This window comes from Oncorhynchus mykiss, chromosome 5, assembly GCF_013265735.2.
Source record: "Oncorhynchus mykiss isolate Arlee chromosome 5, USDA_OmykA_1.1, whole genome shotgun sequence".
Lineage (NCBI taxonomy): Eukaryota > Metazoa > Chordata > Actinopteri > Salmoniformes > Salmonidae > Oncorhynchus > Oncorhynchus mykiss.
The window spans coordinates 30,975,558-30,998,296 of record NC_048569.1 but is presented as its reverse complement, the minus strand read 5'-3'; the positions used below and the strand labels follow the sequence as shown (position 1 = coordinate 30,998,296).

At 42.0% G+C, this 22,739-nt stretch overlaps 1 protein-coding gene across 1 annotated transcript in view; it reads left to right on the top strand.

The window, feature by feature from the left end:
- LOC110523598 (astrotactin-2-like) overlaps window positions 1–22,739 on the top strand; it is a 430,658-nt gene that overhangs the window by 287,903 nt on the left and 120,016 nt on the right. The window contains exons 14-15 of the mRNA XM_036977273.1: window positions 18,364–18,488; window positions 19,572–19,676. Coding sequence (XP_036833168.1) covers window positions 18,364–18,488; window positions 19,572–19,676 — 230 coding nt within the window. The remainder of the gene's footprint in view (window positions 1–18,363; window positions 18,489–19,571; window positions 19,677–22,739) is intronic.

The following is a 22,739-nucleotide window of genomic DNA, read 5'->3' as shown; positions in this document are numbered from 1 at the left end:
CAGAGTCCAGTATAGACTTCTTTAGATGCAGTTATAACCAGAATGTCTGCTCTGGTTTGAGAAGCCAGTTATATAACAAGCCACGGCCATAAACCTAATAAACTGTACGGTGAGTGTATATATTGTCATCACTTCTCTATCTACTAAAACTAGTACTAGTAACACTACTACTACTGCTACTACTACTGTTACTACTAATACCACTACTACTGTTACTACTACTACTACTAGCTCATAATGCCACTGTTAGCTTATTGATAATAATGAAGTTATAAAGGTCATGTTGAACCAAAACCCAAGCACCCAGTAGTCCCAGCAGCGGTGTATGAAGGTGCCTGAGGGAAGCCTGGCAGACATTCTCATCCGTTCCCCCTCACAGCATCAGCAGGCCTCCTTTGTCACCAGGATGTTCTTAAGTGGAGATAGAACCAGAATTGACTTTGACAGATTCATTTTCATCCGGTGAGAATGGGTGTACCAGCGAGCCACTGGGGGATGACGGGGCAAGTTATCTCCTTTAAGATGGCCGCCGGTGAGGACTGGTATCGGTCATGCTTTGCTCTGTAGATGCCATTTGAATACAACAGACTGATCTGTTGGGTGTGACAGAGTACAACCAGTGTGTTTCATTTGGATGAAAACATGTTGTACTGCCTGAAGGGTGACGTTAATTTAGGGTGCACTGTCTATCTAGACAATGTCATAATTCAGAAAAAGAACACCATATACCCAATTTGTTGTGAATCAATTTAAGCTGTTATCAAATGGTATATTAACTTAAGTTTCAATGTCATATTTTGAGACTGTTTGAACTGCAGATGAAGAATTGTTGTTTTTGGTTGGCAAAAAGAGAAGTTAATATTTCACTTGACATTTGCCTTTAGTGTATTAATTGTCGTGGATTTAAGGATTGAAAGACAGACACCAAAGAAAATGATCCATTTATTTCCCAAAGACTGTTTGAATTACTGTATGTCATCTCTTCAAAGTTGCTTTAATCCTCATCAAGGCTGTTCGGTCTTTTGTTTCTCGAATAATACAGTCTCAACGTTGTTCTTTGTTTTTCTGTGCCTTGAAGGATCCACTCCAGTTATAGACATATTTTAAATGTCTCTCTAGAATGATGGTAATGCACATTCTAGCTATGTCCTCCAAATTCCCACTATAGTATATTTGATGTGTAGATTTCAACCCCACCACTATCCCACCCCTATACCATGTCCCCCGCCTCACTCCCCTGCATCAATAGCTCAGAGTGAAATGTGGGAGATAGAAGGGAATTGTATTATTTATCCCTGGGTGATCACAAATAGTGTTTTATATTAAATATTGCTTCTGATTTATGATGGTGTTTGGCAAACATTGATATTTAAATTGGTCTCGCTTTACCACACTCCTGTGTGCATGCATTTGCAATTGGATTTGGATTTGTAAATCGACTTCATGCAATTATTACTGTAATACAATTGTTTGTAAGCATATGCCCCGGAAATCAGTGTATATGTATTGGCAATGTTATAACTCTTTTATAAAATGACTTTAATATACAACAATTATCTGACCGGCAAATAAACAGTGATCTGAGCATATCTTAGCTGTCAGATATAATCTCATTCACTACTGTGAACATATGAGTTTGAGCTAACAGTAGCTGATGTGCCCTAATATATGGAGCAGGATTTTAACAATGTGCCTGGTGCCCTGCTCTGCAGAAAACTTCCTCCTGTAGCTTACCAATGGTCTTAGGGGAGCTCGCTTATACCTGTTTGTTTACACCTATCGACTTCCTTCAGACATGGAAACACAGCTAGGGGATGAGACTAGGGGCTAGGGGACTAAGGTTATGACCAAGGTTATGTAGGGTTCCTCCCAACAGATGCTGCTTTGGGGAAGTATGCTTCGTGAGGCAGAGAGTTCACTTTTCTCCTCCTCACTCTTACCAGGTACAGTATGGTGTAGTATTACTGTCAAACATCCACTCACATACGTATGTAATCCATATACAGTAAGATTACATTCCTTTTTTTTCTTTTCAGATCACAATATGTGAATACATGGTGCTTCCTTATTGAAGTCTGCATATTTGAATAAAGCAAAAGACCATCTGTGAAGATTGACACAACTTCAAATTGTCATCCAAGCTCTGTACCGCAATGGTAAAATCTCCTTGTGTGGTATCTGTAGCTTCACTTTTCTTCTGCTTTTAAGGTTTCCCTGTCTGTGTTTGAGTCCATCCTGTCCTAAACCATCCTGATACCTACTATCCAGTTATCCTATCCTGTCTCATCGACACACGTGACCGGGGTGGGTCTCGCAATGCAAGAGGGTGGGGGGGGTGATGACTGCCATCCATCAGGCCTGGCGACAGCGTTCGGCCTTGTCACCGCCAACCCCCACTCCTTTTACCGCCGCCACTCTGGGGACACGTGAGATGAGAAAGAGACTGAGCTCATCTATAATAGCTGACACTCAATCACCCAGCATTCACACAGCGGGTGGGGAGACAAATACATACACACACACACCGATAGACACGTATGTATGAGCTCACACTAAGAGACACACACAGGAGGAGAGGACAGCAGAGGAGAGCTCAGAGTAAATGTTTGGAGCTATTGCTGCCACCTGAGTCAGTACAGAGACACACCGAAAGAGAGAGAGATAGAAAAAGGATAGAGACCACTCTCCAAATTACATGCTGAGACTACCAGATAATGAGTGTCTACGTTTTAGAGGCTGGGAATGTACTCCCGGGCACAAAAACCACGCCTCCCATGTTCCCAGCTAATTTCCTGCATTTATCTCCTTAGTGTACAGTCTCATCCTTTTGTCAACACCCTTTACCAACAGCTCTCATACACTCTTTCCAACGCAATGAGACACCCTGAGACTAGTATGCTGACTATTCAGGTGGAGGGTTAAACTTGAGCATAGAGGGTATACAGCTCCACAGCTGCCCAAGGCTCCATTCACTGTGTTGTCCCTCTTTCTGACTACTGCTCCACATACCTGCTGCAGTGGCTCAGGCTCCTACTAGGATAATTAGCCCTTCTGTTGGGTTCTTTTCTGTGTTTGTATTTCTCTCCTTTCTTGTCTCTGTTGTCCCAATGCATATGTCCTGGTTGTCTCAGAGCACACAATAAACCCATTGATTCTGGTTTCTCGCTATGAGAGAGAACTATTGCAGAATGCAAACACTGGTAACAACAAAGTACAAAAGTTAAGATTCTTCCCTCAAGCCTTCACATTGCAACCTCACTATCACGCTGTCTGTCCATGCCAGCACATTTTAACAGTATCCTCCTACACTATTAAAGCATTCAGGACTTGGGCTTTCCTTTTCCTCTGTTGGCTTCCTTCTCCTCCTAATCTTGGGAAAGCAGGGGGAATGTCCTGAATGGGACCTCAGACAGTTTATTTACTGAAAGCCCCATGATTAGTCCTCTAGCGCAGCACACTGCAGTGCTGTGAGGATGCAGGTTTGGAGCTTTGGGAGATAGCAGCAGTAGTTGCAGCAGCTAAGACAGCCTCACTGGCCACAATAATAAATCACACTCCAAGGTTGACCTAACAGACCTAATGTCAGCTAATGTCAAACTAACTTAGCTGACTGAGAGAAAGGGAAAGTGGGAGAGAGTGAGGGAGTGAGATGGAAAAAAAACATTGTTTTTCTAAATGGAAAAGTGGCTAGGCTGTTACTCTGCACCCACTCCAGGACCCAATGGCAATATAAGATCATTGGGAATTATACCCTTAGTGTTCTCATAGGGTACAATTTACCATAGGCCAGGCCCTGTCATTTTTATGTTAATGAAAATTGGGTACTACTCAATTCCCTGATAATTCTGTTATAAAATTAACCTCAGACTTCCAGTGGTGTGAGAATGTATGTGAGTTTATTTAATCATCAGAGTACAGTTTGTTGCAAGACAATTTAGCATGTTTTGTTCCAAACCAAGTGGCCGGGCTGCAGTTGGACTGAAACCCACACTTTGTGCTGTGGCTTAAAAGCCAATAGCAGGTACCAGTCAAACCAGTCATTCAGCAATGGGTCTACAGTAGATTGAACACCAATAATGAGACCACCATTTGACTAACTGTTATCATCGGTCCTATTTTGCCAGATTCTAAAAGCGTGTGTTCCCTAAATTATGGATTCATGTTTCCCAGTAAGGAGGTGTAGGCTGTAGAGAATGAAGTGAGATTTATGGGTTTATAGGCTGTTATCAGCTCTCAGGGCCTGAGTCCCATTTTTAACACACTGCAAAACCCAACCATGTCTTTTGAATGGATTGAACAGCCTGCTCATTTCCAACTTACATCCCTTTCAATTATGTCCCCTAAAATTGACAGGCCACTTTATTTTACCTCTTGTTTTCCCCTATTCTGGTGACAGATTTGTGTTCAATCCCTTACACCCGGATATTATGCCTGTCTCTCACCATGACTGTTTTATGTTTTTGTTTATCAGGGCGCTCCTGCTCTACATTCATATCCACTCATATGGAAAGAGAGAATGACTTTCTTTACAGTAATTAGCCCATTTGGTCAGAAGCACAGGCCTGTGCACTAGTCTGATAAAACACCAGAGCCTGCAGGAACCACTAAATCATTATGATTCTGGAGACAGAAGGAGAATGTGGTGTATAAATTAACTGTCGTGCCTGTTAAGCGTTATGCTAGCCGTCCAAAACAGCCTTAACCCTTCCAGGGTACTAGCTGCTGAGGGTTGTGGGTAACTCTCAGGGCTACGGCTAGCCCCAGAATGGTGCCTTAGTTTATTGATTCATCTACTGCAGGAGTCAAAGTTATGAGAGGGTTTTCAATTGACTGGTTTCTTGTAACCTAGAGTCGTAACTGACCTCTCACTCTAAAGAGAATAAATGACGTTTATCAAGTTAAATTAGTTAAACAACCTGCTTCAGACTCACGCATCAATGAATGTTTGATGCTAGTAGACTAATTATAGTTTATTAGGTGCAATTTCCATACGCTCTGCCATTGGGTATAATGATATACATAATCCCACGTTAATTAGAACCTTCACACTGAGAGGTAGTATATTATGTGGCATAATCACATTGAATCACAACCTAAGATGTCACTTTGCTCAATCTGTAATGAAACAAGCACCCCAACCAGCTCTTAGTGTCACGTCCTGACCTTAGTTCCTTTTTTATGTCTCTCTTTTAGTTTGGTCCGGGTGTGAGTTGGGGTGGGCATTCTATGTTTTGTTCTATGTTTTGTATTTCGGTGTTTGGCCTGGTATGGTTCCCTGTCAATCGTTGTCTCTGATTGAGAACCATACTTAGGCAGCCTGTTTTCCCACTATGGGTTGTGGGTAGTTGTTTTCTGTTTTGTGTTGCTGCACCTTACAGGACTGTTTAGTTTTCGTTTCACTCTCTTTGTTATTTTGTTTAGTGTTTCTGTTCTTAATAAATAACAACGCTGCGCATTGGTCCGATCCTTCATACTCCTCGTCAGAAGAGGAGGAAAATCGTTACACTTAGCTGTCTTGGCCCATTACTAGTTATTAAACGCATGGCAGTTAGTGTGTGACTTGGGAGTTGTGCAGGGACTTACAAAGACTGTATGTATTAAGATGCATAATATAAAAAAAGACATCTCTTGATCTTATACCCAGCACTCATTGGCTGCCTGATTCACCAGATGAGATTAGGCTATTTTTCTGAGCCATTCAACTCAAATGCTTCCATACAATACATCAATTAGAAGTACTTTATTGAAACGCCTACAGACCCCTACCACGTATATCCTGAGTGTATCACAACCAGCCATGATTGGGAGTTCCATAGGGCGGCGCACAACTGGCCCAGCGTCGTCCGGGATAGGGTTTGGCTGGGGTAGGCCGTCATTGTAAATAAGAATTTGTTCTTAACTGACTTGCCTTAACTGACTTGCAAATGTGGTTTTCTGAAAAGCTACACAGCATATCCTTCTCTATTCCTCTTGTCTCCATTGAACCTACAATAAGGACAAGCAGCACTCTAAGATCTGAATTAGTAGTGACCTCTATTGAACAAAATAAGTACTTCTTCTTTCACTTAGATTGTTTTCCACTGCAATGCTGCTATCCCTTGTTAAATCGCCTGTCTATTTAGAAGCTGTAATTAACTACAGCATATAGGCTACAACGAGAGCATGCTGGTATTAGCTAGGTTACTACTCATTTCATTTCCCTTTCTCTCCCCTCTTCCTCTATTTCTCAGAGAGAATGAATGCTCCGAGGCGCTCCTCATTGCTTTCAATGTATTGAAGAGGCAGTGTTTCGGGCCGGAGGACCTTAACTATCAGTCATGGTTCTCTGGCCCCCCCTCATGGCTAATTTTACACGTGTGTGTGTGTGTGTGTGTGTGTGTGTGTGTGTGTGTGTGTGTGTGTGTGTGTGTGTGTGTGTGTGTGTGTGTGTGTGTGTGTGTGTGTGTGTGTGTGTGTGTGTGTGAGAGAGAGAGAGAGACCTCCACAGTCCGCACCTCAATCAGAGGGTGGAATAGGAGAGTATACTGTAGGCCCACGTGAACTGAAGCTAATGTTGGCTGTAGAGTGCATCCGTTTGCCAGGGGGTGTGACAGAGAAAGAGAGGAGAGGGTAGAACTTGGACGTATCCATAATGACGGCTGAAGAGCTTATTAGCGTTTCTCACCCACAATATCATGTTTTGTCATTCGACGTTGGTTGCTTTTCTTTACATGAGCTGATTTGTTGTATCCGTTTTATCTGTGAATACACTCTCTCTGGTTCTTTAGTTTGATGGTTGCTCATCAAGATTCATTGTCATTTTCAGTGTCATTTTGATCGCCTGTTCCTCAAAGACTACTGTTGTCATCCCATCATAGAAAAAGTAACCTCATCATAGTCTTCTCTACACCAACAACTCACACTTGATCAATGGCACCAACTCGTGAGTTTAATCAATGATAGACTCAGCATTGACAAGTTTCACTGATACACTTAGATTAAATCATTCTACACGGACGTGGGAGTTAAATGGATTTTAATGAGAGTCTTATGCAAGGTAAACAGCCCAGACTTCGGTATTCCTGCCGCATTCACCTAATAACGCTTTAATTCTTAATTTGTTTTCCTCTTTTATGAAGGTTATAAAGTGTAGAGTGGGCTGAGGCTCAGCATGGAATCACTCTGGGGTGGCATTGCAGCTTCATCATTGTTATGGCATGGCTGCTGGCCCTGTCTCATTACCCAATCACTCAAACAACAAGATATTAAAGCTATTAAGCATATTACACAGCATTTAGATCCATCTCTCCATCACAAGACTCATAAATCTCATATGGTAAAGATTGTGGCTGTGGATTGGTGGATTGTTCTCAAGGGCAAATTTGGGAAAGTGGGAAAGTTCTGGAAGCAGTAGGATGGAAAAAAAGGATGGACTTTGGAGCTAGTTCTTTCGAAATGCTCATTGCTCTCAATATTAGCGGAGCAGCCATGGGACCCATTATATGATCATTTCTGAGCGTGTGAGAGAAGACTGTCAGTACTATCATACAGTAATAGCATAATATATCTTTGAGCAGAAACTTTACTGAGAAGTGATATTTCAAAAACCAATAACACTGTCTTGTAGGCCTACCTTATATCATTATCATCAAATGTAAATGGATTGCCAGAGCATCTTTTTTTCCACTTTTTATTAAGTTACAAAATACAAAACTTCCAAAATAAGTCTAAAATGTATTAAATAAAAAATAAAATCCTCATCAATCTACACATAATACTCCATAATGACAAAGCAAAACATAAAAAAAATATATACAAAGAAATACCTTATTTACATAAGTTTTCAGACCTTAAGCTATAAATTGAGCTCAGGTGCATCCTGTTTCCATTGATCATCTTTGAGATGTTTCTACAATTTGATTGGAGTCCACCTGTGGTAAATTCAATTGAATGGACATGATTTGGAAAAGCACACACCTGCTTATCTAAGGTCCCACAGTTGACAGTGCATGTCAGAGCAAAAGCCAAGCCATGAAGGAATTGTCCGTAGAGCTCAGAGAAAGGATTGTGTCTAGGCACATCTGGGGAAGGATACCAAAACATTTCTACAGCATTGAAGGTCCCCAAGAACACAGTGGCCTCCTTTATTCTTAAATGGAAGAAGTTTGGAACCACCAAGACTCTTTCTAGAGTTGGCCGCCCCCGGCCAAACTGACCAATTTGGGGAGAAGGGCCTTGGTCAGAAAGGTGACCAAGAACCCCGATGGTCACTCTGACAGAGATCCAGAGTTATTCTGTGGAGATGGGAAAACTTTGAGAAGGACAATCATCTAAGCAGCACTCCACCAATCAGGCCTTTATGGTAGAGTGGCAAGACGGAAGCCACTCCTCAGTAAAAGGCACATGACAGCTTGCTTGGAGTTTTCCAAAAGGCACCTAAAGGAAACAAGATTCTCTGGTCTGATGAAACCAAGATTGAAATCTTTGGCCTGAATGCCAAGTGTCATATGGGAATGTTTTTCAGTGGCAGGTACTGGGAGACTAGTCAGGATCGAGGGAAAGATGAACAGTGCAAAGTACAGAGAGATCCTTGAGGAAAATCTGCTCCAAAGCACTCAGGACCTCAGACTGGGGCGAAGGTTCACCTTCCAACAGGACAACAACCTTAAGCACACAGCCAAGACAATGCAGGAGTGGCTTTGGGACAAGTCTCTGAATGTCCATGAGTGGCCCAGCCAGAGCCAGGACATGAACCCGATCGAACATCTCTGGAGAGACCTGAAAATAGCTGTGCAGCGACGCTCCCTATCTAACCTGACAGAGCTTGAGAGGATCTGCAGAAAACTCTCCAAATACAGGTGTACCAAGCTTGCAGTGTCATACCCAAGAAGACTCGAGGCAGTAATCGCTGCAAAAGGTGCTTCAACAAAGTACTGAGTAAAGGGTCTGAATACTTATGTAAATGTGATATTTATTTTTGCCAATTTTATGTTATAAATTGGAATACAATTCTCAGTCTGTTTTTGCTTTGTCTTTATGGGGTATTGTATGTAGAATGATGAGGGGAAAAAAACGATTTAATATTTTTTTTAATAAGGCTGCAACGTAACAAAATGTGGAAAAAGTCAAATACTTTCTGAATGCACTGTATGTTTATCAGATCTGACTTATTATTAAAAAAATAAATAGATACGGCAAGTCAATAGATGATTTTGTGTTTTTCTTTGTTTTTCTTTATTTTCCATAATGTCTGTTAGAATTTTTTTTGCCACCAAAATGTCTAGCCAACAATCTGGCAACCCAGCGCTTATGTTATCTTCCTCACAAAAGCTTGTCTGGCTGGCTTGTGTTATCTGGATGCCCATTTGGGTGCCCTGCCTGGATTGTGGGTGCCCTGCCACATCTTCCCCCCTGTGCTCGTTCAGTCTGTGGCAGCTCCTAACAAGCCCTCTCTGCACTGCCTTTTGTGCTGCTCTTCCTCTATGAGGGATAATAATTACCCCATTCAGGCCCACATCAAAACACCATTTCAATCCAGGCTTTTTAAAGGCTCTGCACTGCAAAATATGTCACATTTCTGTGTGTGGGACTATGGTTTCAGTAGGCTGTGTGTTTGGAATGGTTTTATCTTGTCTGATTAACACATACTCTACAAACTGCAGCTGCTAGCAACTAGTCTCGGCCATAAGCAACTGACTTTTGGCAAATCAATGCTGGGTTTTACAGAGAATCTGTATTTCAGTGGAATGTTTTTCATTTGTCCATTCTTCCCCACCTTAATGCAATATACTGCATTTTTGTTAGTGTCTGACATTTTTTCTTATAGTTTTTTCTTACACCTTACAACAGGGACTAGCCTAGACCAATTATGGTCTTTCCAATAGGACCATACCTTTAAAGGTTGAAACACCTTGAGAGAAGGCATCTGTTTTCAGGACACAGAGGTGGAGTTTGTGTCTTCTGTCTGCAAGGCAAAAACATGGTTGGTACAGGAAATATCTGTTGGAAAAATCTGCTTGTCTGCGGTAGTACGGGCTGCCAAGTGGTTCTGCCCACCGCCATTCGCTACTGTCTCACGGAGTCTTAGATTTGCAACACCAATCAGAGAAAGTGTCATAAAGAAGCGTGTTACATCATATCTGGCCATTTACTGTGTGTGTGTGTGTGTGTGTGTGTGTGTGTGTGTGTGTGTGTGTGTGTGTGTGTGTGTGTGTGTGTGTGTGTGTGTGTGTGTGTGTGTGTGTGTGTGTGTGAGACCCCCAAAACGAGTATATAATCACGGTTGAAGTTAGACTCAACCTGTGATTATATATTCGCAATCTGATCCGAACAGTGACAGTCCCCTCTCTCTTCACAGTGAAAACACACAGACTAAATAGGCTTTCTGCTGAGTTACTTTGAGGGGTTTGGATCAAAGCATCCCCCCTACTGAGAGAACCAGGGAACACCCACATTGTGATTAAGTGCTTTATTTAAACAAGAATGACTTAAGAACAGCACAACGTGGGTCTGGTCTCTGGTGCTTGCTTAAAGTATGTAACATAGCTCCCCTGTCAGTTCCTTGAACTTCAATCGGCATTGAAACAGTCCATATCATGTTATTTATGGTCCTTATTGATCTCATGGTCCAATTGGAAAATGAACACTGCATTATAGCTATCCGATTTGATCTGCAGCAGGTCTGGGATCAGGTAGTATTAGAAATATTTTTTGTGTTAGAAATAGGTAGTATACTTTGAGTGTTTGCTTGAGCCTGCTTGAAGTGCCAGATGGGAGGGGTTAGCATTTTGGGGAGTATTCCATCGGTTCCATTGTGCCAGGCATGTTCAGCCAAACACAGCTAAAGTATTTCAAATATTAAAAATACTATTTTAACCTGAGTTGGATCTGCATTTGGCTGCTATGAAGTACAAGGTATTCAGAAAGTATTCAGATCCCTTGACATTTTTCACATTTTATTACATTATGGCCGTATTCTAAAATGGATTAAATTGTTTTTTTCCCCCTCGTCAATCTACACACAATACCCCATTATGACCATGCAAAAACAGGTTTTTAGATAATTTTGCACATTTATTAAACATTTAAAACTGAAATATAACATTTACATAAGTATTCAGACCCTTTACTCAGAGAATCTGAGAATCTGTTTTTTTTGCCTTTCGGCAAACTCCAAGCGGGCTGTCATACCTTTTCCTGAGGAATGGCTTCCGTCTTGCCACTCTACCATAAAGGCCTAATTGCACTGTCAACTGTTGGACATTATATATTATATACATTTCCAAATCATGTCCAAACAATTGGATTTAACACATATTTTTTTACATTGTAGAATAATCGTGAAGACATCAAAACTATGAAATAACACACATGGAATCATGTAGTAACCAAAAAAGTGTTCAACAAATCAAAATCTATTTCAAATGTAAGATTCTTCAAATAGCCACCATTTGCCTTTGACAGCTTTGCGACACTCTTCCATATGTATTATTTCATATTCTACAATGTCGAAAATAGTACAAATAAAGAAACACCCTTGAATGAGTAGGTGTTTTCAAACTTTTGACTGGTAGTGTATGTTTTATTTAATCAATATAAGAATGAGGCTGTAACGTAACATAATGTAGAAAACGGGAAGGTGTCGGAATACTTTCCGAATGCAAGCTAAGTATGCCTGTTGTCGACTTCACTGAGGCCATAAAAGCTTAACTTCACCCCGGACCACCTCAAGTGGTCTTCATTGACTTCTCATGCAGGTCGGTTGACTTCTCATGCAGGGGAGGTTCTTCATGAGGCTCAAGAGAGGGAAGTCTGGAGGATTTAACCAAACAGCACATGACTCATAGGAGATATGTGTGGTCGGAAAATATCATTTAACTTGTACATAATCTAGTTAAACATTGCATTTCTACAGTAATACATATTATTTAAATATTCAAGCATTGCGCCCCGTATTGAGTCTCATATTATTCATAAGCCTGCCTATTTAAATGAGGGTGTCAGTGTTAGGAGTCGCTCCGAACATATCTACACGAATAACACAAATACAAGGAGCCAGCTACAGAGGAGCAATTCCCGGAGGCTGAAGTGAACAGGAGAGAGAGAGAGTTTCCAGAGTCAGTGTGTGGGTAATATCAATTTTTTATTATGGTAATGCACCGCCAAATTATGTATGACAGCGGTGGTGGTGTACTGTAGCCTAAGGAGCAAAGCAACAAATTGTGGTGTTGAGTTTCAGCTGCTAGGTACGTGGGTGTGTGACAGGACTCAGGGCTCTCTCAGAAAGGGGATGGATAAATTAGTACACACGGTTTGGGAGTGTTTATCCCTCAGTTTACGCTGTTGTTGAAGTTCACTGCAAGGTTGAGGCTGGCTGAAAGATATGCAATTCATTCTCCATATAAAAAGCACATCAAAATAATCACAGCATTTTCATTTGTTTTCAGAACACATAGCAATATAGTATTGTGTGTCACTATGCTAGGAGTCAGACTGCCAGGCGATATTGTATTGTGATTCATTTAATATGCATGGCTCCTCCACTGTGGTTCTTAGATTTCCCCGTACAGAAAAGCCATTGGAAGACATCTGGTTAAAAGGACTAGATGAGAGAATATAATAACCTGTGATATATCTGATGATTTCTATTGGGGCCTGAGTGCTGCTCTGATCCCCTTACCAGAACACATGTGGTTTAATAAAGATTCACAACCGGCCTCACTTGTTCCCACAACCATTTGTTCAACAGCTACAGCTGCCGGCAGCCATAGTGATCATTGCCCTCGTTCTGCTTTGAATAGTTGCCAGTGTGTGGTGAAGAGATGGAGCTCCTTCAGCACATAACATTGTCAGCCTGTAAGCATTTTATTCACTGTAAAGAAAGTGATTATGGAAAAATAAGGAATTGAAGGGCCTCCCCAGGCTGTGTTGTGGCGGCACACAATTGGCCCAGCGTTGTCCGGATTAGGGGAGGGTTTGGCATGCTGAATTCGGTCGCAAGTTGTACAGTGTTTCCGGCTGTTGGTACGGCTGGCTTCGGGGTTAAGTGAGCAGTGTGTCAAGAATCAATGCGGCTTGGCAGGGTCGAGGAAATATGGCTCTCGACCTTCGGCTCTCCCGAGTCCATATGGGAGTTGCATTGATGGGACAAGACTGTAACTACCAATAGGGGAGAAAAAGGGGCAAAAAGTACAATATGAAATAATAAGGAATTTAAGAGTCAATTAATGGAATAGAAATTTGACCTCAGAAGGGTTGGCACAGCTGGGGATACAGGGCAATAAATTATATATGATGTAATAACTTTATACTCATTAATGATTATAGAGTATGAAGGACAGTGTTCTCAACGTTATCTCAGGTTGCCCAATCACATGTCATCAGGCAAATTGCTGAAACCTTTTAGGTAGGGCCAACCCTAACATAGCAGGCATAGTAAGAAGCAAGAGCGCAGCCCACACCTTAGATTGAAAATACTGTATCCCTGCCAATGGCGCTAGTGCATTATTATATACACAATACAGAGAAAGAGTAGCCTCTAGTGGCCGAGATTCACATTGCACCAGGTTGAATCCCCCCTCCTTCTCCTCATTAATTCTGTATTAAAGGAGTGTATAAAGAGGTGGTTTTGGACTCTATGAATATACACCCATGTGAGCACATCATCCTTCACCTTGGCCAATATCATTTATTAAGGGTCGATATTAGGATGCCGAAGCAACTCATTTGGCAATGGATCATTTCACCAATACTTGGAGGACATCTTAAGAGGGGAATTACTGTAGTGTAATGGAGCTGTAAGATATAACTTACACATACACACACACATTATATGCACTTAAAAATGCTGCACATGATATCAAGGACATTTTTTGTGGTCTTAAACCAGTAGAAGACTTAACTGGTTTAAGGTTCCATGATAGAACTTAAAAGCCACACATGTTTGTCAGAGTCCATACACTGAGTGTACAAAACTTGAGTTCCAGTCCCTTTTGCCCTCAGAACAGACATAATTTGTCGGGGCATGGACTCTACAAGGTGTCTAGCGTTCCACAGAGATGCTGGCCCATGTTGAATCCAATGCTTCCCACAGTTGTGTCAAGTTAGCTGGATGTCCTTTGGGTGTTGGACCATTCTCGATACACACGGGAAACTGTTGAACGTGAAAAACCCAGCAGCGTTGCATTTCTTGACACACTCAAATCAGTGTGCCTGGCACCTACTACCTACCCCGTTCAAAGGCACTTAAATCTTTTGTCTTGCCCATTCACCCTCTGAATGGCACACATACACAATCCATGTCTCAATTTTCTCAAGGCTTAAAAATCCTCGTTTAACCTGTCTCCTCCCCTTCATCTACGCTGATTTAAGTGACAACAATAAGGGATCCTAGCTTTCACCTGGATACACTTGGTTAGTCTATCCCATGTTCCTAATGTCTTGTACACTCAGTGTATATTTTAAATGCAGAGGAGGCTGGTGGGAAAAGCTATAGGAGGATGGACTCGTTGTAATGGCTGGAATGGAACGGTATTAAACATATGGAAACCACATGTTGACGCCGTTCCATTAATTCCATTCCAGTCATTACAATGAGCCTGTCCTCCTACAGCTCCTCCCACCAGCCTCCTCTGTTTAAATGTGATGAAGTAGACAGGTATGTCTGCATCTCTAAATTAATACTACTATTCATCACCCTTTTCATAAATCCCATATTACTTTCTCTCTTGGGAGTGCCGTGTAGATACTGAGAGGGAGTGAGCCTGCTGAATGTATGTTTGCTCTAACATGAGCCCCTGTCCCTGACCGCTGTGTGTGTGAGTGGCAGCAAGGAAAGGCCAAGGAGAAATGCAGAGAAAGTGTGTGCCTTTCAGCCTGTGTTTAATTGGTATACATACATTGTTTTCTTATTAAATCCCCCTCTCTGGATATAAAATCAATATGGACACACACACACACACACACACACACACACACACACACACACACACAGTAGCTCTAGTGTGACTGGAGCTGGTATGGTTGCTCAGAGCCCAGAGGTGCCTGACTGCCTTTATTGCCAACGGGATGTGGGAGGAGAGGTAAAGAGAGGAGAAAGAAGAGACGAAGAAGAGAAAATGAACATCTCAGAGCCCAGACAGAGAGGGAGAGAGTCACCAGGGAGCAGGCTGAGACAGCAGAAAACAATTGCTGCACGCTATTCTCATCCGCTCCAAGAGCTTCTCTTCTGCGTTTAGCGAAGGGAACATACAGGCTTTGGTGGGTGGTGGGAAATGGAATGTCTAGAACAAAACAGATTCAGATACTCTATGCTATTGAAGTCTGAGGAATTGTGTGTGTGTGTGTGTGTGTGTGTGTGTGTGTGTGTGTGTGTGTGTGTGTGTGTGTGTGTGTGTGTGAGCGTGCAGGAGAAAAAGGAAGCAATTCAGAGAGTAAAAAGAGTTACAGAAAAACAAGTGAGAGAGAAATATAAAAAGTTGTTGAAATTTCCACAACAAAGCGTGGGCCTGCATATTTATAAACAATGCACCTAGAGATGTCGGATCTTAATTTGAGCCAGTTTGCTACAGCAGGAAAATAATCCTGCGGCAACAGGAAATGTGGATTAGAATTCATGTACATTTTTGTAGGGGTTGTTACATTTTTCGTAAGGGAAATCAAGTCTGAAATTTCAAAGTGGAAAATACAAACTTCATAAGCTTTTTTACACCACACTACAAGTTTTACATTTCCTGCATTGCCGTAAATTTATTCTGCAACAGTGTGATCAATTTAAGATCCTACATCTTGTCTCATTGCTACAACAACTTGTGCTCAACTCAACATGGAAGCGCTAATCTAAATGGAGAGAGTTTATCCCATTTGGAGGCATGTACTGTAAGCAGCACAAGGATAAGGCTGGGAAGGACAGCTTAGTCTCAGCTCCCCTAATGAACACACAGGGGTACTGAATGAAACATACAGAACGTAAACACACCATGCTCACCACAGTGGAACACATAGACTACACTGTAAGCCTTGCAGGTGGCCAGCTGTGTGTGGGGCTAGAAGAGGAGAGGGGTGGGGTTTGTGTGTGTGTGGTGGGGTGTACATCCAATAATACCTCATCATACCTCATTCAATCCCATTGTCTGCTTTTTATACTGGGATTAAAGCTTTTGTCATCTGGCTAATATTGCAATAAGTAATTGAAGCTCCTGCATTTAAGCTTGGAAACAGCTTTTCACCAACATTATTACTAAAACGACCTACTGTGCAGAGAGGAAAAGGAAGAGCCAGAGAAAAACTTGAAGTGTGTTTGGAAAGCTGGGTTAATTATCCTCCTTATTCCACCATTATGTTTTGTCCATGTTGGCGTCTCCTCCATCATGTTTAAAGATTTGACAAGATCGAGCGAGACCCTAATCTCACTAAAGTGGTCATCGCTCCACTTTATCCACTTTCCTTGAGAGATAATGACACATCTTGAATCTACGAGTGCCAGTGTGAATCTCATTCCCATTCTTACCCCAATGTGCCACTTCTCTAATGTATTCAGTACAAAACAGTAACACTTTTCTCCAATAACGAGCAGCAAAAATACCTCTCGCTTCCCTGCTGCTCTCCCGGCCAGAACACAAGTCCACTGCAAAGTAAATAAAGGAATTAATAAGGCGCCTAGGTGGGCGACAAGGACACAGTCTTGTTTGGGTGTGAAAAATCCATAAAGCTTCATATTGTAGGGGCCGTGCCTCTCCGGGTTCTCGCCCCGTGCCGCGCTCCCAGCTCTCTGATTTAATTTGGTAATCGATATGGTTTCGGTGAGCAGCCAGTAATCTTTTTACAGCACCTCCTGTCCTCTGCTTTCCACTCCTCTCTGCCCTTGAGTTTCCTCTGCAGTCCTGGGGTAAAAGGAGGCGGTGATTGCCTCTAACGGGCTCTGCGGTTGGGGGGAAAGCTCTCTTGAAAGTCAATGAGAAGGGGGGATGGAGAGGGGGGTAGACACAGTAGAGAGTACCCCAGACAGAATAAATGAAAGTGAGAGTGAAACAGAGCGACAGAGAAAGAAATTAAAAAGTGAAGTAAAAGACAATCTCTGTGTTTCTCTGTGTGTCTGTTTCTATGTCTGCTCTCCTCCATGGCACCATAATATTCAGCACAATAGCACAACGTGGCCATGAGTATTGCATGAACTGCATCACAACACTCACTTGTGTTTTTCAGTCTGAAACTGGAAGGTCAGATTTAAAGAAGGGTCATTGCATTGGAGTAGTACAAATACAGATTTCTAGGTTTGTAGATTGTGGTATTGGACTTGCCTCTTCCTCCCTTTCCATCTAATTTCTCGACCTCTCCTTCCATCCCTCTCCCTAACTCCTTCCTTCCCTCTCTCTTATTCCTTTTCCAGCTGAGAGAGAAACAGAAGTGAAGAGGCTTCTCTCCCTGCAGCTACCTGTCCTGTTCCCAGTCTGTCGCTCTCTCTCTCCTTCCTTCCTTTAGAGGGCAGCCAACCGGCACACTCTCTCACACTTCAAAGTCAGTCAATTCCCCCATACTACTGCAGCCAGGCACTGGTCTCTTTTGGAGACTGCCCCCACTTATACCTCTACAGTATCACACTGCAATGGAACATCCTTGTATGCTGTTGAGAGACCTGATCGAACCAGCGAGTTGTAGTACCATGAGTTTTTCTAGAACTGACCAGGAAAACCCCACATTCCCAAACCATTGCATTTATCACTCTTGAATTGTATCTAGTAGCTTCAACTGTGAACATTCATTTTCTTTAAAGCCTCTGTAATCCTTCCTTCCCAGACATTGTGATGAGAGACAGGTCCGGCTCTAGGCATAAGCGGTTGCTTAGGGCCCCCGGCTGATATGGGGCCCCCGACCTATAGTCACTCAATTAGAATTGCATGAAATGTGTTATAAAATTGCTAAAATCTTATCTCCGCTCCATGGAAAAATGTGTAGAATTGCAGCAAACTTGCTTTAAAATGGAAACATTTTCTCTGCATCCTGACGTGCATCCTGCCATGAAAAAATGTTGCCTGCGGGATGGGGGTCCTCCCAACAAAATTACGTGTAAAGCCCCCAAAAGGCTAGAACCGGCCCTGATGAGAGATTATGAAGGTGTTGTTTGATCTGAGAATCTCTCTCCAGCTCTCCATGCAGTGTTAGTTGTCTTGCACTGTGTCTATGACTATCAGGTTGCACCACCTGTCCCTCTCTGTTGGAGCGTCTGAAACACAGTGGAGAGAAGGGATGATGAATGATGAGATAACGCTATTGCACTAGGCACTCTGATGGAGGAGATGAAAACCCAACAGTGTCTCACAAGGCTGACTGTTTTTTTTGTTTTTCTTTCTTTTTTTGGTTTTCTGTCTCCCTTGCTCTCTCTTTCAGGGACAACAACTTCATCAAAGACTTCCCCCAGCTAGCAGATGGACTGATGGTTATCCCGTTACCTGTGGAGGAGCAGTGTAGAGGAGTGCTGTCTGAGCCACTGTCCAATGTACAGCTCCTCACAGGTGTGTGTTTGTGTGTGTGTGTGTGTGTGTGTACACATGTTAGCCTGCCTCATCCATCTTTGTGCACTCATACCAGTGTGTACAGAAAATATCCTGTACGTAACCTATATTTCATCATCAAATATCCTTATTTTTTCTCAAATGTTCCTTCCAAAAAATGTAGGAGTATCTACTTCGTCCAGGATTTACAGTAATTTTCCAATTACAGGCTGAATTTCCTGCAAGCTCAATACTGAGAAATCTTGCAGCATTCTCTGCTCAGTAAATCCATAGGAGTGACATCAGAGTGCAGGGGCAGCTAGAATGACACTGTTCCCAGTGCACTGTAATGTGCTATTGTTCCTGACATCCCAAAGTCTCTTCAGTAGGCACACACTCACTTGCATACCTCTCCAGGCCCTCTAAAGGCTGACACCTGCACCTTCTTCACCCCGTGTTCCCTTCCCACATCCCCTGTGGGGGCCGAGACTACTCTGTCAGTTGGCTTGAAACCGCACCCCAGGACTACTCCCTAATCCGTCCATTAGCTGAATTGGCTGCAGCACTTCGCTCCCCGTTGGCCTGTGACTAGTTCCCAGGAGTGTCTGCTACTCCTCTCCAAACGCACACGGGGAATAAATAAGTGCTTTAGGTTTAAGGGAGGATTTAGTTGTTCTCTTCACTCCTGTGTTCTAATGGCCCTGTGTTGTGCCAGACTCATATGAAAGTTTGATAATGCAATTACGGAGGCGAGATTGCTCTCGCCTTAATGCTGGAAATTCAATTGGAGCTACTGCGGCCGTCTGCCATTGATTACACACGGGGTGGGAACTTTCGTACTAAGACAAATGGTGTTGTTGAAAACAACAGAATGTACACTGTACACGGACAGTTTGTGTGAGGGAGACAAAGCTAGCTAATGCACTTCAGGCAGTTACAAATGTGCTTCTATAACTCAAACTCCGACACAAACGATCCATAGCTTTCAATGCATGGTTAATGTGAAACTGAGTTATTTACTCAAATCTTATGAAAAAAAATGTGGGCCTACTTATATTGTGGAAGTTATTCATAACTATGTTAATATGTCTATGTCCATTGCAGGTGATGCTAAGTTCAATGAGGCTATGGGCTACCCCATGGTTCAGCAGTGGAGAGTGAGGAGCAACCTGTACAAAGTCAAGCTCAGCGCCATCACCTTGTCTACAGGTACGAAGCAGACCAGGGTTCAAATACTATTTAAAATACCTTTCACATACATTTCGAAGTAAGTATTCAGATGTGTTTTATTTGGAAGGACAAGTACATGCATGTTGGAATGTATTTGGAAATACAGTTGGAAAGTATTGGCATGTACTGTATTTGAAAATACTCAACTACACTGACTCAAATATATGCATACATCAAATACCTTCCCTTGCAAGTATTTGAAAATAATTCAAATAGTAGGCTATTTATAGGAAATGATTTGAAAATACTTTTAAATAGAAGTAGTTGATTTAGGCCACATTATTTGAAAAGACTTAAGTACACAGAAAATAAGTATTTACAGTGCCTTCAGAAAGTATTCATACTTATTCCACGTTTTGTTGTTACAGCCTAAATTTAAAAAAATATCACCCATCTAGAAACAATACCTCATAATGACAAAGTGAAAACATGTTTTTAGAAATGTTTGCAAATGTATTGAAATGAAATACAGAGCTTGAAGAATTTTACAATATAGGTGTGCAAAGCTCAGGGGTGTGAATACTTAAGTCTCTAAGAGCTTTGCACACCTGGATTGTAAAATTCTTCAAGCTCTGTCAAGTTGGTTGTTCATCATTGCTAAGACAGCCCTTTTCAAGTCTTGCCAAAGATTTTCAAGACGATTTACAGTGCCTTGCGAAAGTATTCGGCCCCCTTGAACTTTGCGACCTTTTGCCACATTTCAGGCTTCAAACATAAAGATATAAAACTGTATTTTTTTGTGAAGAATCAACAACAAGTGGGACACAATCATGAAGTGGAACGACATTTATTGGATATTTCAAACTTTTTTAACAAATCAAAAACTGAAAAACTGTGCGTGCAAAATTATTCAGCCCCTTTACTTTCAGTGCAGCAAACTCTCTCTAGAAGTTCAGTGAGGATCTCTGAATGATCCAATGTTGGCCTAAATGACTAATGATGATAAATACAATCCACCTGTGTGTAATCAAGTCTCCGTATAAATGCACCTGCACTGTGATAGTCTCAGAGGTCCGTCAAAAGCGCAGAGAGCATCATGAAGAACAAGGAACACACCAGGCAGGTTCAAGATACTGTTGTGAAGAAGTTTAAAGCCGGATTTGGATACAAAAAGATTTCCCAAGCTTTAAACATCCCAAGGAGCACTGTGCAAGCGATAATATTGAAATGGAAGGAGTATCAGACCACTGCAAATCTACCAAGACCTGGCCGTCCCTCTAAACTTTCAGCTCATACAAGGAGAAGACTGATCAGAGATGCAGCCAAGAGGCCCATGATCACTCTGGATGAACTACAGAGATCTACAGCTGAGGTGGGAGACTCTGTCCATAGGACAACAATCAGTCGTATATTGCACAAATCTGGCCTTTATGGAAGAGTGGCAAGAAGAAAGCCATTTCTTAAAGATATCCATAAAAAGTGTTGTTTAAAGTTTGCCACAAGCCACCTGGGAGACACACCAAACATGTTGAAGAAGGTGCTCTGGTCAGATGAAACCAAAATTGAACTTTTTGGCAACAATGCAAAACGTTATGTTTGGCGTAAAAGCAACACAGCTGAACACACCATCCCCACTGTCAAACATGGTGGTGGCAGCATCATGGTTTGGGCCTGCTTTTCTTCAGCAGGGACAGGGAAGATGGTAAAAAATATGGGAAGATGGATGGAGCCAAATACAGGACCATTCTGGAAGAAATCCTGATGGAGTCTGCAAAAGACCTGAGACTGGGACGGAGATTTGTCTTCCAACAAGACAATGATCCAAAACATAAAGCAAAATCTACAATGGAATGGTTCAAAAATAAACATATCCAGGTGTTAGAATGGCCAAGTCAAAGTCCAGACCTGAATCCAATCGAGAATCTGTGGAAATAACTGAAAACTGCTGTTCACAAATGCTCTCCATCCAACCTCACTGAGCTCGAGCTGTTTTGCAAGGAGGAATGGGAAGAAATGTCAGTCTCTCGATGTGCAAAACTGATAGACATACCCCAAGCGACTTACAGCTGTAATCGCAGCAAAAGGTGGCGCTACAAAGTATTAACTTAAGGGGGCTGAATAATTTTGCACGCCCAATTTTACAGTTTTTGATTTGTTAAAAAAGTTTGAAATATCCAATAAATGTCGTTCCACTTCATGATTGTGTCCCACTTGTTGTTGATTCTTCACAAAATACAGTTTTATATCTTTATGTTTGAATCCTGAAATGTGGCAAAAGGTCGCAAAGTTCAAGGGGGCCGAATACTTTCGCAAGGCACTGTAAGTAAAAACAGTAACTACGCCACTCAGGAACATTCAATGTTGTCTTGGTAAGCAACTCCAGTGTATATTTGGACTTGTGTTTTAGGTTATTGTCCTGCTGAAAGGTGAATTTGTCTCCCAGTGTCTGTTGGAAAGCAGACTGACCCAGGTTTTCCTCTAGGGTTTTGCCTGTGCTTAGCTACATTCCGTTTCTTTTCATCCTGAAACACTCCCCAGTCCTTGCCCATGACAAGCATACCCATAAGATGATTCAGTCATTACCATGCATGAAAATATGGAATGTGGTACTCAGTCATGTGTTGTTGGATTTGCCCCAAACATAACTATTTGTATTTAGGACATAAAGTTCATTTCTTTGCCACATTTTTAGCAGTTTTACTTTAGTGCCTTATTGCAAACAGGATGCATGTTGTGGAATATTTTTTTTCTTCTGTTTAGGCTTCCTTCTTTTCACTCTGTCATTTAGGTTAGTATTATGGAGTAACTACAATGTTGTTGATCCATCCTACATTTTCTCCTATCACAGCCAATAAACTCTAACGGTTTTGAACTCATTGTAAAATCTCTGAGCGGTTTCGTTCCTATCTGGCAAATCAGTTAGGAAAGAAGCCTGTATCTTTGTATTGATACACCATCCACAGTGTAATGAATAACTTCACCATGCTCAAAGGGATATCCAATGTCTGCTTTTTAAACGTTTTACCCATCTACTGGACCAATAGGTGCCTTTTGTGGGTCATCGGAAAACCTCCCTGGTATTGGTGGTTGCATCTGTGTTTG